We start from the raw sequence: 14,142 nt of genomic DNA, 5'->3' as shown, positions 1-14,142 counted from the left end.
TTCGGATGGACAAACAAAATAAATCAGTTCTCCCCTGAGTTCTCAAATCAGTTCTCAACTGGTTTTCTCAACTGAGAGTTTAAGATCTCTGAAGGACCCTATCGATCCAACAGAAAGCCATACAGTGTGTAGGCCAACACCTTTAAAAAAATGTCCAGTTATATTTATTTCCAGTGACAAACCCGTTATAAAAACAACTACAGTTATGGACAAAACGTATAATGCACCTCATGTCCAAAACATTGAATTTCCTGCATTTAAACCGCAAATAATTCCCCAGAAACTGCAGGTTTGACATTTAAGAAATGCAGTTAGGCTATATTGTAAGGATGACACAAACCTTGGCCTATTTGTTAGTGTTATAGTCAGGGCGCCAATTCTGAAAAGGGCTTCCGTTAAGACTTTTGCGGACATGTTTTGGTACAAGCTGTCACCCTATTTTTTTATGTAGAAGACACCCATAGGTAAGATATTAGGGTGGTTGTCAAGCTGTGTGACTTGTACAAGCAATTTCAGGCCAATTTTTTGGTTTCCTGCTCAACACGACATGCCAGCAATACTGTAAATGTTGAATATCTCCACAACCACAAGGACCATATACATAAAAAGGTATCAAATGAAAGCTAACACTCATGGGCTGTCTGCAGAAGTGTCAGAATTGACATTTATTGTACAGTGTAAGAGACAACAGAACTAGAACATGAAAAAAACTATCTCCGCCTAAAGAGAACCAGTTTTCAAAGTGAATATCAGCTTGGAAACATAACATAGTATCCCAAAACCTCTATCAATCAGTACCCCTATCTATGGGAATGAGTCAAGCCAAGTCTAAAGCTTGTAGGGGGAGACAGTGCAATACTGCACAAGTTATAAGTCTTTAATGTCAAGGCGGAAATGTATAACTGTAGATGGTGGTCTATGGTGCTATTTTACTTCATTAATGTACCAGGTTGTAACACAAATTACATTTAATTAACATATCACTATAGTTATTAATTCCATCCTAACATTACTGCTCTCTCACTTCTTTAGGGTTAGGGGTAAGTAACTAGCAGAGGTGGAAAGTAACGAAATACATTTACTCACGTTACTGTATTGAGTAGTTTTTCTGTGTATTTTGTATTTTTTAAGTAGTTTATAAAATCGGTATTTTAAATTTTACTTGATTACATTTTGAGTGAAGTATTGTACTTCGCTACATAAAAAAAATCCCATCCGTTACTTGAGTAAAAAAAAAAAGTTAAGACTAACGAAAACAGAAAGGGAGAGAAAAGAAATCGCGCCCTAAACCACTAGCCTAGTGATAATGATCAGCATGTAGCCTACAACAGGACATCAAGCTGGCGCCATGCAGTCTTTCTGAAAGGGATGGAGATGGAGCTGGAGCTGGATCACGAGATGCATCAGATTACATGTGTAGCCTAACCTATGAAAGTGTATTTTCCGCTATTTCAATGGGTTATCTCAGTTCGTTTTAGCACTAATGATAGCTGTGATATTCAAGCAAACACCATGGGATTTCGTGTTTTGACGTTTGTGCTCACCTTTCTTTGGAAAGAAGTTTATTAGCAGTTGTTTCCCCTCATTTTGATGTCTCTCTTTTTAGTAACCTGACTTGGCTTTCTTGGAGAAAACATTGCACCAGCAGCACAACAATTAGCGGTCCACTACTAGCGATGCTCAACTAAATAAACAAAAGATAGACTACCTTATGAATCGTGCAGGCGGACTAAACCATTTAGCTCTTTAGCAAGGGAGAGTGACCTTAGACAGTTTTCACTATGTTTTGTATACAAAATCCAGTCAGTCAAACTTTAAATTTCGTCTGACATTCATTTTGACATTTAATTTGGAAGTTAAAATATTCAGGTAAAATAAATATATGGTGGACATATATATATATTTTTTTTTTCAGTAATTAGCTTAAATTTCCAGTGAGTCTATTCTAAGTTTTCACCACACATTATATTAACACACGTATAAAAAATCCAAACATAAGAGTTATGTGTATTAAAGTGGAATGACACAGGAAAAAAGTACTGAACGTGCCTACTGAAATTTCTTCAATACTTTGTGGAAAAGCCTTTGTTTGTAAAGACAGCTTCAAGACATTTCCTGTATGACAAAACGTATTAGTCACAGTATCAGGTGTGATTTTGGCCCATTGTTCTAAACAGATTCCAGGGGTCCCTCTTGTGAATCCTCATCTTTAGTTACTTCCAGAACTGTTTAATTTAATTTAATTGAATTGGCTGCCTTCAAGTCTTTCTGGAGCTTACTCCGAGTGGTCCTTGGCTTTTGGAATTGACTATCCTTCTGACTCCCTGGTCAGAAATATTGCGAGGAGATCCTGCATGGCAGTGATGTTTCTTCCACTTGCAGATAATGGCTCCCATGCTGCTTACTGAAGATTCTGAAGTTTTGAAATGCATCTGTAACCAGTTTCATTGATATGTTTTGCAACAATAAGGTTGCAAAGGTCTTGGGAGAGCTTTTTGCTTTTATCCATCATGAAATGTTTCTTGTGTGACACCTTGGTAATGAAAAACCTTTTTATAGCCCATCAATATACTAACCAAGCTTATATTAATTTGCACAGATAGAAAGGATAACTACTCTAACTACTAACAGATTCCAGCTCATTCCTTCCCTTTCCTTGCCTTAGTGCTTTTTCTTAGCTTGTTCAATACTTTTTCCCTGTGTTATTCCACTTCATTACACATGACTCTACTTATGGAGTTGTTTGGATTTTTTATGTGTGGATTACCTGAGTTATTACTAATGCCTGGTGAAAATGTTGTATCCCCCGTATTCCACTTTTCATGGGCCCTCTCCTCCATTGGGGCCCTATACTTCCCACTCTTCCCCCAGTTCGACGCCCTTTAATATGCTGAACCTTCTGCTTGTTTCCAAATATAAAAAACAACTCAACATTGGCCTCCCTGCCTCAGCTGCCTGTGAGGGGCTTTTCAGTTGGATTACTGTTCACTGCAAAGCGATGCAAGGATGAGTGCAACTAACTTTGAAAATCAACTACTGCTCAAACTTAAAGGAGAACTCCAGTGATTTTTCTCATAGATCTCCATTTCTCAACGTCACCGAGTGCTGTCGGTATGAACAAAACTGAAACAATCGGTTTTACCTAGCTCGAGTTGCTGCAGCTACAGCGCTACACACTGGGAGCATGAACATGGCTGCCTTAGCTGCTGGCTGCAGCAACTCGAGCTAGGACCAAAGTCCTTTTCAGGCAAGTACCTCCACTCGGCGGCCATATTGCAACACTTTTTGGGCACTTATCGTGCATCTATTTTGGCAGAAATGCGTGTGCGTAAGGCTTCACGACACCAATCTTGCTCCAGCAGCGAGATCACAACAGATGATTGGCACGATGTCTTCACAGCACACCACATGATTGGCTCAATGTATTTTACAACACACCACATGATTGGCTCAATGTATTCACATGTCAACGTTTTGCCGCGGAAGGGTTGTGATATTTGTAGACAACTGACTAACCCCATGCATTACTATGGAGGATTTTTTGAGTGCTGTATCTCCTCATTAGAAAGTTTCTGGTAAAACTGGTTGTTCTGGAACCCCCCCCCCCCCCCCCCCCCCCAAAAAAAAGTAACTAAGTCACTTTTACTTAAAGTACATTTTAAATGAACTACTTTTTACTTTTACTTAAGTACATTTTCAGATCGGTATTTTAACTTGTACTTGAGTAATGTTTCATCAAGGTATTGGTACTTTTACTTGAGTACAATATTTTCATACTTTTTCCACCTCTGGTAACTAGTTAGTAGTAATAACTATATAATAGTCGTATGCAGGGTAGGAATTTCATGGCGGCCACGACGGCCATGGCCGTCGTAGCCCCTTGCATTGGCCGTGAGGCCCCTTTGAAAATCAGAGGTTTACAGGCCACGGTGGCCTTGGTGCCCCATTCTTTCAATATTCTGCTTTGCGTCCTACTAATAGCGATTTTTAGTTAGCCTGTGGCCTGTCAAAATAATCTTAGCATTCACAGTGCAAATTAATTTAGTTTTTTTACGCAGTGGAGAAAGTGACAGCGCAAGAAAGAAAGTGCGTCCAAATTCACCCATTCTTCTCAGTTGAACTACTCGCGAAGTAGCCTATTCATCACACAGACATCACAAGTGTCACATGAAAGAGCTTTTTCTCAGCTTTTAAATGTTGTTAGCCGGTAATTGCTGTGTTGAACGGTTCGCGAGAAAAGTAAATATAATTCAATTTAATCATACATTCTACTGAAGGTTTTGCGTCCCATGATCTCCCTACCCATTCATCTCGGTGGAATACTTCACGAACCCTTCTTTTAACACATGACAAACCATATATCAGAATAAACAGCAGACCTTACCGAACACAAACGTGTAAAGCAGTCCCCTGTACAGTTAGCCGTTCCAGAGTAATCTCGTTTTGAATTTGCAGTAAATTTCGACATGCATGGATGTCTCCAAATTTGGGCTTTATGTTTTACAATGTGTTTAAATTGTTCCACATGATTTCATAACGGGCCAAATACAAAATAAATGTTATAAATATCGCCTAGATATTGGTAAATCATAGGACAGCTGACTAAGAGTTTGTGAAAGTAGCCTTAATGATCACAAAATGCTAAGCATGCATCTAGGCTATTTGAGTTTCTTAAAGCTGAGCTGTGTTATTTCATAACAGGCCAAATATAAAATAAATGTTATATATAGCCTAGATATCTGTAAATATTAGATGATCAGATGATTTACAGTTCTATGTAATATGTCATGTTTCATGTTTTTGTAATGTTTCATACAGTGATGCAGGTCTACTGCAGTGAATAGGCTAAATACAACTTTGATCATTTTTACTGTATAGTTAACTTTGGCCTTGGTGCCCTGACATGTGGCCTTTGTGCCCCCCACCAAATATGCCCAACTGAAGGCCAAGTGGCCTTGCCCCCAGGATGGTGAAATTCCAAGCCTGTCGTATGGCAAAGCTATGTTTTTCCCCATCCAAGCAGTGACTCTCAGGTAGGCAGCCAACAGAAGGCACCCAGGGACCATGTCCATGTGCTCAGTCTGAGTCCTGGTCAGGGACACAAAAGAAGAGTTTACTGTTTTGATAATGAATACCTTCCCAATACAAAACATGCATGCATGCATCCAAGGGCATAATATAAATCTAATCTACAAAACAGGAAAAACAATATCATGCCAAATAATCTGAAACAATATAGTTGCTAGCCTAGAAATCTAGACGCACCCTAGCGGCAGCAAATTACATTCAGCAAATTACATTACAAATTAAATTCAAATTACATTTGCTGCCAGGGCTAGTCTAGCAACTCTCCGTTGGCTTGTGAGCTGGAAAAATGAAACTTCTATCAGGCCAATCAAATCGTTAGGCGGGCTTAACATAATGATTGATGAGTTGCAGCGGTTTGGCTTGAATTCCCTGCTACTTGAAAACAAAGAAGATGGATCTTGCTGTTGGCGAACAGCTTGACACGAGTTAAAGGAGAAGCAGCAAATGTAGCAGCAACTGGAATCCATGCATTTCCACTGAATTATTTTAGCATCAGCTAACTAGCGCCAGATTTTGGAGTGCAGGGGACAAGCCGAGATGGGCTATGAGACATACGTTCACACTCGGTATCATGTTTCAATACACTTTAGGTCAATATCACACCGGAATTCTCCTTTAAGCTTTTTTTAAGTTGGCAAAAGTTTGAACTAGCCAACTAGCTCCGCTGGTGGGAAAACGCATGGGACTTGTTCTAGCGCTGTCCTATTGCGTGCAGAGGGAATTTGAAAGACAACCGATTATCCCGCCCCTCGGACTGAGCACTGCGAACGGTGAGTGCCCAGACCCTACATTTTAATGTGGGTCTGGCTCGTCAGGCTATATAGTTGCATATAATGTGGCAAAACTCAATAATAATGATGTGAGTACCTGAGTATTCTTGCACCGAGCTGCACAGGCACATACACATGCCCCACTACAAAATATTCCACTTTTTTGACATCGACACTGCCTGGTACTGCACTGACTTCCACTTTCCTTGCATCCACATATCGTCAGATCCAAGCACCTGGCCTGTACAGGTTCTTTGGTTAAAAGCTGGGGGACAAGCATTCCATCCTTAGGCTAGAACACATGTTAAGGGGTTAAATATTAATACTGGATAGGTTGTATGCTTGTACCAAAAAGTGTCCGACAGAGTTTTGGCCCCCTGACTATTAGGGCTGTACAGACGTCTGTGCTTGGTAGGTCAATATGGTGACTGGTCATTTCGAAATAGTGTGGTTGCCTACTTATGATTCTTCCGTTTGCGATAAGATCTTCGACTGTGCTGACAGCGATATCTTACTTACCAAAGCGTGTTTTGCTGCGTTCCTATGGAGGTGTGTCAGGCGAGGCTATCTAGTGGTGTTCATCCGCGTACTGCATATGACGTCAGACATCACTCTACAACACGGATCTTTCATTGACAGCAGCAGCAGCCGGCAATATAAAGATTCCCGTTACCCTGCATTGCCTTGTGAGCTCCAAACAAATACTTCATATTCATCAACACCTCAATGATATTAACAGCACACGGTAGGTCCTTTAATATTGCCATCTGCTCGTTTTTACATAGACCACAAGCCTGTGGCTGTTCTAAATGATTTTCCTGCTTGTATTGTATCAGGGTGAACCGATGTTTATTTTGGCGTGGTGAAGCCTACAAGGAAATCCGGATGTATTTGACCATTAGGACTATATTGTTAGAGGTAATGTTAAGCTTCATGATACATAGTCTATGCTTGCGTGATGTTTTCGACGAAGACTGAGACTGCTCATCTCATCACATCGGTAGTGACACCACGGAAAGGGAGTCGGAGAACGTATCGCCCCCTGAGTCATAAAGGCTTGGGCCCAGACCACCAATACGATTTTTATATTAATCACTCGTAGGCCTACATGCTGCGTTGATGGTCATGTGATTGGTGGATGTTTGGTGCTTAAAATAATGCTATAGGTCCAGTTAAGAGGTTTGTAGACAGTTGTCTAAGCTTACTGTTAGGCTACAGTAGCTGAATGTAGGCTATTCATCTTGTTGTGTCATTAAATGAATTTCACCTGTGTTGTCTGTAATAAAATGCTGATTGTGAAGGTCGTTTGGCCCTAGCCAATGCCAATTGACATGCACAATATGATATGTAGGCTAAAGTAGAGCATTGCTTTGACCTGCCTGTTGATGTATGGCTTATGGCTTATGGTTGTGTCCACTACTGAAATTATTTGTTGTGTGTGGTCCATCAACTCCCAGGAAGATTTGCTTAACTAATGATTTGAACTGTCTCACTTACAGGTAATTCTAAGTCATGGAGGGGGGAAGCTAGTAAGTGTAATAATCTACAATCATGTTGACGTCCATGATTAATGTCCTTTATGATAGCCTAATAACAGGTGTAATTAAAAGCATGTGTTTCTTTTCAGTGGATATTCGCGGGACTATTTTGACCGCTTCATTCAGAGCCAGGACTCATCTGTAGTGAACAAGTTCCAGCAGAAATACTGGAAGACAAAACAGACACTCATCAAAGTGACCGGGAAGAAAGAGGACGAACATGTGGTGGCCTCAGATGCAGACCTGGATGGTAAACTTGAGGTAGGAGTGAAGGACTCACTTAAAATCCACCAATAGTTTCATGTCATCATATGACTCTGTATTCAGAGGTTATTATGTTATCACTACTATCTCCACTACTTGTACAGTTGATATGATTGCTGTATGTGTAAAGTCTTTAGTCTAACTAAATTAATGTACTAATAGGGATGTAACGGTATGAAAATTTAACCTCACGGTTAAAGTGACCAAAATTATCACGGTTTTCGGTATTATCACGGTATTTCTAAAAGTGTGTTCAATATGTTCAGAAAGCACTGATAGGCCTACACAAGCTGAAATAGTTTCAAAAAGTGTCCCGTTCACTTTTTTCTTCATGCTAAATTGGCTATGTGCTTATAGCTTAACTTACCCTACCAGAGTTTGCTATTTCTGTTATTTGGATGCAATGAGTGAGAACAAAGTAAGCGTTCAAAATAAAACTTTAGGCTACTGTATTCTCCTGATAACGTGAGTGGAATGGATTTAATGTGGACGTGAACATAAAAAGAAGCAGAGTGGCTACATGATACAGTGCACATTTTGCGGTGAAAAAGTTCCGTTTTTTAAAATCAGGTGTAGCCTAATCCGAATCGTAGTTAAAACCATCAATTAGACAACAGAATCAGTAGGGTACCAGTTTTGTTCCATTGTACCAGGCCTACTGTACTGTATGTCAAAAGCAGGCTTGGATGAAGCTGGGAAGGATGAAACACACGGTTTCCACACCGCGGTAATCAACAGTGATAATCATGATGTTTGAAATGAAAACGGTAATTATTATCGTCAACATTTTTATCGCGGTTTACCATTATACCGGTTACATCCCTATGTACTGTACTAACTAGGCCTACACAACAAGTCTTTAGTCTAACTAAAACTAATGTACTAACTAGGCCTACACAACAAGTCTAAGGCCTACACAACAAGTCTTTAGTCTAACTAAATCTACAGTAATGTAATAACTAGGCCTACACAACAAGTCTTTAGTCTAACTAAAACTACAGTAATGTAATAACTAGGCCTACACAACAAGTCTTTAGTCTAACTAAAACTACAGTAATGTAATAACTAGGCCTACACAACAACACTACACTTTACTCATTGACTGACTGACTTTACACTTTGCCCAACGGGGCTCATAGTGTTTTATATTCAAAATTCAGTAGGACTTTGGGTCTGAGTACTGATTGAGAGGGATAGGGATGATGACAGGATTGTGCCTTTGTGTACTCTGCAGGTGTTCCACTCAGTCCAGAGAACATGCATGGAGCTTCTCAAGGTGATTGAGCAGTACCAAAGGAGAATCTGTAGTAAGTAACATAGGTAGATGCTTCATGATTGTCTGAAATCTGCCAGCACTGATGGCTATAGCACAGTAGCTGAATATGTTGACTATATAGTTGGATGTAGAGCATACTCTGTTTTGCATACTTCTATTGATTCTGAATATGTTGGGCACCTTTTTTGCAGTGCTGTCCCAGGAAGAGAATGAGCTGGGTCGCTTCTTACGCTCACAAGGGTCCCAGGACAAAACCAGGGCTGGGAAGATCATGCAGGCTACAGGGAAAGCTCTGTGCTTCTCCTCTCAGCAACGGTCAGTCAAAGTCCATGGTCTAGATTCACCATGAGCTTACAGTAAAAAAAGTCACTCATGGTATCAGTTAAGTAACAGACAAATACGAGGACATTTTCACCAGACATAAGCAGAGTGATTGACAAACATTTAAGTATGTTAAAGTAAAATATTCAAGTGATCAAGCTCTTCAGCGAGATTAGGCTCTTTTCAATCTGCACATGAGGCCTAGCCATCCAAACTGATTGTGTTTTTTTCCTTTTCTTTGCTTTCCTATTGAAGAATGGCACTGCGTAGTCCACTGTGTCGGCTCTACCAGGAGGTGGAGACGTTCCGCTACAGGGCCATCTCGGACACATGGCTCACAGTGAACCGCATGGAGCAGTCCAGAACAGAGTACCGCGGAGCCCTGCTGTGGATGAAGGACGTGTCCCATGAGCTGGACCCAGACACACAGAAACAGATGGAAAAGTTCCGGAAGGTACCGCAGGCTCTCCGTAGCCTTTATGAGTCATATAGGCAGTGTCATGGAGGATATTTCACACAGTGACATACAGTTTCACCACTAGAGGGCGCAGTGAACTTGTATATCAGAATATCAGTATATTAGTGTTCACAGTGTAAACAGTTTAGAGGTTTATCTGCAGGTTTGTATTTCATTCTTCATTGCTGTGTGACATTAATACACAAACGTCAGTAGTGTCTACCTTCTGCCAGAATCTTCCCTCTCTTGTTTTTATTGTCTGCTGCCCCACCAGGGACATTTGAAATGTCAACAAGTGCTGAAATTCAGCTGTATCTCTCCAGGTGCAGGCGCAAGTTCGGTTGACAAAGACAAGTTTTGACAAATTGAAGAATGATGTTTGTCAGAAAGTGGATTTACTTGGAGCTAGTCGATGCAACCTCCTGTCACATGTCTTAACAACCTACCAGGTACATGATAGACTCTTGTCAGCTATTTATACTTCACTTCATTCAAGTTTGTTATTCATTCAGTAGGTGGTGATAGATGTTGTTTCACAGTATAGTAAGATCTTGGCCTATTTCATTTAGATGTTTCTTATTTGTTTACTTTTGTCTGAACTATAGACCACTTTGTTGCACTTCTGGGAGAAAACATCCCACACTATGGCAGCCATTCATGAGAGCTTCAAAGGGTGCCAGCCTTATGAGTTTTCAACACTAAAGGTGAGCAAACACTGGGCTCTTCACGGTCTAGTGTAGAACATTGAGGCTCCTTGTTTGACTGTCTATTATGTGATTGTGAGGTTTAGGACACGGAAGCTATGCCCACGCATGTACACATGAAGTATGAAGATGAAATACATCTACTCTTGAAATATAGGCTAGCTAAGACCAAATAATGCTCCCTGTGGCTTCAGAGCTGGCAAGAAGTGAAAGAGACTGATTCACATTTTTCCGGAAGACTCTTCAGGACCCCATGGATCAGCTGTCCAATCACGGGCCAAAGAAGAGAGAGAAGAAGAGAGCCAAGGTCAAGGCAGAGGAGGGGGAGGCCAATCAGACTGCAGATGACCTGTATGTCTCGGGACTACACCCTTTACACACTACAAACTGTGTTTTCATCAAGTCTTTCTGGACCTTAAAAATGGTTATCTAACTAATTTTGGATTGTTTCCTCACCCCACCCCCCCACCCCACCCCCCAGCCTGGTTTCAGTAGATGACGAGAATCATAACGAGACAGGTAAACCATGAGCAGCCCTTATTGTTACTAATCAAATACAGGTAACCCATGAGCAGCCCTTATTGTTACTAATCAAATACAGGTAACCCATGAGCAGCCCTTATTGTTACTAATCAAATGGAAGTGGTACACACTGTAAGGCCCATACTCAATTTCACTGAGCAAAATTGCACAACAGTGTGCATGACAAATGACAAAATGTTACATAAAACATTGCATACACAAATTTAATTTCAAGCCTTTCAGCAGAATGGCTTTAAGCATTTGCCATTGCTAGGCATACTGGTTCAATTAGCAATTATCTAGTCTTTCAAACAGGTGCTCTGCCTTTCTGGTGCAATTTCCTTTCTTTGCTACTTTGTTGATGATTGACCTTCGTTGTATGGCACGCCATGGTGCTCTCACAGGTTTAGATGACCTGCTGTGTGACACTCCAGAGAAGGACGGCATTGCTCTGCTGAACGAGATACTCAACAGCACGTCCCTGGAGGAGAGCGACTTCTCGCGCGAGTGGCGCGACGTGTTCGGAGAGGGGGAGCTGACCGATAGCCTGTCTGAAACGGGACAGTGCCCGTCTGAAGACCCCGCCTCCTTCTTCCTTCCATCCCACCTGCTGGACCAGAACATGAACAGTCTCCAGTCTCCCGCCACAGGGGAGAGGATGACCGGCACAGGTGAGAGGATGACTGCTCACCTGGTTGAGTAGTTGAAATGCGTAGAGGTGGAGGAAGTGATTGCCTTGCTGGGTTGGCAGTTGGCTGGCAGCTGGCATGCCACATGAAACAAAATCAGGTTTTTTGGTGCCCTAAGTGAAGCCCTAAGGCATTTTCTGTGTGTTCACCTTGTTAGACAAGTTCTGAACACAACGTTCTTCATTCATTCAGTCCTCCATTCATCCAAAAAGCTAATGTACTATTAGCCTACTCTTTGCTTTGTTTATGTAAAGTACATTGAATTACCCCTGTGCATGAATTAAAGTGCCATAGAAATAAACTTTCCTGACTATACTGTACACTGTATGTAGGCATGTGTGTACTGTATGTATTTATGTACATATGCATGTATGTGCATATGTATGCATGTATTTGTTGTTTTATTTTCCTTTTCCAACATAGGATACTACATTTGAAACCATTCAGTTATATCAGAGTAAGGTCTTCTTGACATGGGATTAAGTTAATGTCTCAGCCACTAAATCAATTTTTTTGGCCAAGCTGAACTGAAACATGCTTCCTGCCCACTGGTTCCTCATTCTCCAGATTGGGCCACGGACATTCCACAGCCCGTCTCCACGGCGGCGGAGCAGTCATCTGGAGCCAATCAGAACTCCTCCAGGCCCGCAGCGAGAGGTAGGCCTTTGCCAAATGTGTAAAACATTGCAATTAGTATCACAGGAGAGAACTCCAAGTGTTTAAAACCGAGCCACTTTTAAGCCACTGCAATTGAACATACATTCCAGATGTGCTGAGAAAGTAATAAGACCCAAAGTAGCGTTGTGGTTTCATTCTGGCTAAGTTTTCGGGCCTAAAATGCTTAATTTACAGAAATGCCTGAAAGCTCCAAGGACCTCTCAGCCTGGTTCAACCTCTTTGCTGATCTGGACCCCCTCGCAAACCCAGATGCAATTGGGAGAACAGACAAGGAGCAGGAGCTGATGAATGCCTAGATGCTTCCGTACAACGCTCTGGGTTACTGGTCAGTCAAACTGTTTAGGTGGCATACTGTAAGTGAACACTATCCCCATCAGACCAACTTAACCCCAATCCTGCTGTTTTCTAGATGTTTAGAGCCATTGTTTGCCGAGTAAGGGTTTGGTTAAGACAAGAGAGTACAAGTGTTGTGGTCAACCAAAGGATTATGACTTTCTGTTGAACGAAATGTTGATTGCGTCGTGTCATGTTTGTTTCTCAGCGCCATTTCTCCTGTTTCTACTGAATGGCATACAGGATGTAGTCTTAAGCCATTGCTATTTAAATATAGTTGAGAATAAGTTGATTTTGATTTAAGTACATTTTGTTTGTGTTCTAGATGTACTGCATGCCTCATGTTGTATTTCACATTTGTATTCTGTTTGGGACACTAATAATTATTACTGATGACTGAAAACTTCCCATGATGGTTTGTGGAGTGAGAAATTCAGGTTAAATAACTTGCAAATTATAACACCCTACAAAGACAGATGTAAATGACACATTTACGATATGCCCTGCCTGTGAAATGAGATGGATATCCATGTGGGACTAACACTTACAGGGCTAGCTGCAACAGTATGCTATGGGATACTACTCTCTCTCACCAGGCTGCTCATTTGAACACAATATTTTCCTCCAACTATACCAGTGGGACTGGGACAATGAAAAATACAGCCATACGTATAATATGCTTTATGGACAAAATAGAACAATTTTCAAATAGTTTAAAACCACATTTTTTACTTTGACAAACCTAAATTATTTAAACAGGTGCTGCACTATATATATGCCTTAAATTTGCGAATGGCTTTACCAAATACGTGTTAAATAAATTAAACTAACTGACTTAAAGGATTTTAGTTTTTCTTTCATCAGTTTAGCAGAAGCATATCTAAGTGCCATTAACAAAGCAGATCTCTCATAGATGTTTTATTTACATTCACAAATAACCACAGAATGTTATTGCTACGGTCTATGTGCAATACTCTCTTTTCATAACCATTCATTGTGAGTGTGTCTGTGCATGTCAAATATTGTATGACATTCTTTACGGTATAAATAAAGTTATGAAACATTCTTCATGGTATAAATAAAGTTATGAAACAATCTCATTGCCTGATTTGTCAATCTTTCATTCAGCCTGCCTAATGTACTGTACAGCTTCATAAACAGATTCGACATGGGGCAGTCGTGGCCTACTGGGGGGCAGTCGTGGCCTACTGGTTAGGGCTTTGGGCTTGGAACCGAGGGGACCACCAGTAGGAACGGCTGAAGTGCCCTTGAGCAAGGCACCTAACCCCTCACTGCTCCCCGAGCGCCGTTGTAGCAAGGCAGCTCACTACTCCGGGTTAGTGTGTGCTTCACCTCACTGTGTGTTCACTAATTCACGGATGGGATAAATGCAGAGACCAAATTCCTTGTACAGTATACGCAAGTATACTTGGCCTAGAAACCTGATTTACATAAATACCAAATAGGTGAGCAGCAGTTGTGGCAGTAACAGTAGTAATAAT

At 41.0% G+C, this 14,142-nt stretch overlaps 1 protein-coding gene across 5 annotated transcripts; it reads left to right on the top strand.

The window, feature by feature from the left end:
- The first annotated feature begins 6,448 nt into the window (after positions 1-6,448).
- On the top strand, positions 6,449-13,737 carry ica1 (islet cell autoantigen 1). 5 transcript variants are annotated; one of them, XM_042108415.1, is made up of 13 exons: positions 6,450-6,603; positions 7,358-7,387; positions 7,486-7,657; positions 8,895-8,967; positions 9,128-9,251; positions 9,513-9,711; positions 10,038-10,163; positions 10,320-10,418; positions 10,666-10,769; positions 10,900-10,937; positions 11,345-11,611; positions 12,197-12,286; positions 12,482-13,737. In XM_042108415.1, exons 2-13 carry the CDS (start codon positions 7,371-7,373, stop codon positions 12,601-12,603), a joined length of 1,431 nt encoding a protein of 476 aa, XP_041964349.1. In that variant the 5' UTR covers positions 6,450-6,603; positions 7,358-7,370; the 3' UTR covers positions 12,604-13,737. The 5 variants fall into 5 exon arrangements, with proteins under 5 accessions (XP_041964351.1, XP_041964349.1, XP_041964350.1 ...); XM_042108416.1 differs by having other exon boundaries at positions 10,657-10,769; positions 11,345-11,590; XM_042108413.1 differs by having other exon boundaries at positions 10,657-10,769.
- The last annotated feature ends 405 nt before the right edge of the window (positions 13,738-14,142 follow it).

Source organism: Alosa sapidissima, chromosome 10 (genome assembly GCF_018492685.1).
Source record: "Alosa sapidissima isolate fAloSap1 chromosome 10, fAloSap1.pri, whole genome shotgun sequence".
In the NCBI taxonomy this organism is placed as follows: domain Eukaryota; kingdom Metazoa; phylum Chordata; class Actinopteri; order Clupeiformes; family Clupeidae; genus Alosa; species Alosa sapidissima.
Note: the sequence above shows the minus strand (reverse complement) of the source record. Positions and strands in the feature narration are given on the sequence as shown.

Coding starts and splice junctions, on each gene's coding strand:
- ica1 (XM_042108413.1), top strand. Junction 9,252..9,512: donor TGCTTCTCCTCTCAGCAACG/GTCAGTCAAAGT, acceptor TTCCTATTGAAG/AATGGCACTGCGTAGTCCAC. Junction 10,164..10,319: donor ATGTCTTAACAACCTACCAG/GTACATGATAGA, acceptor TCTGAACTATAG/ACCACTTTGTTGCACTTCTG.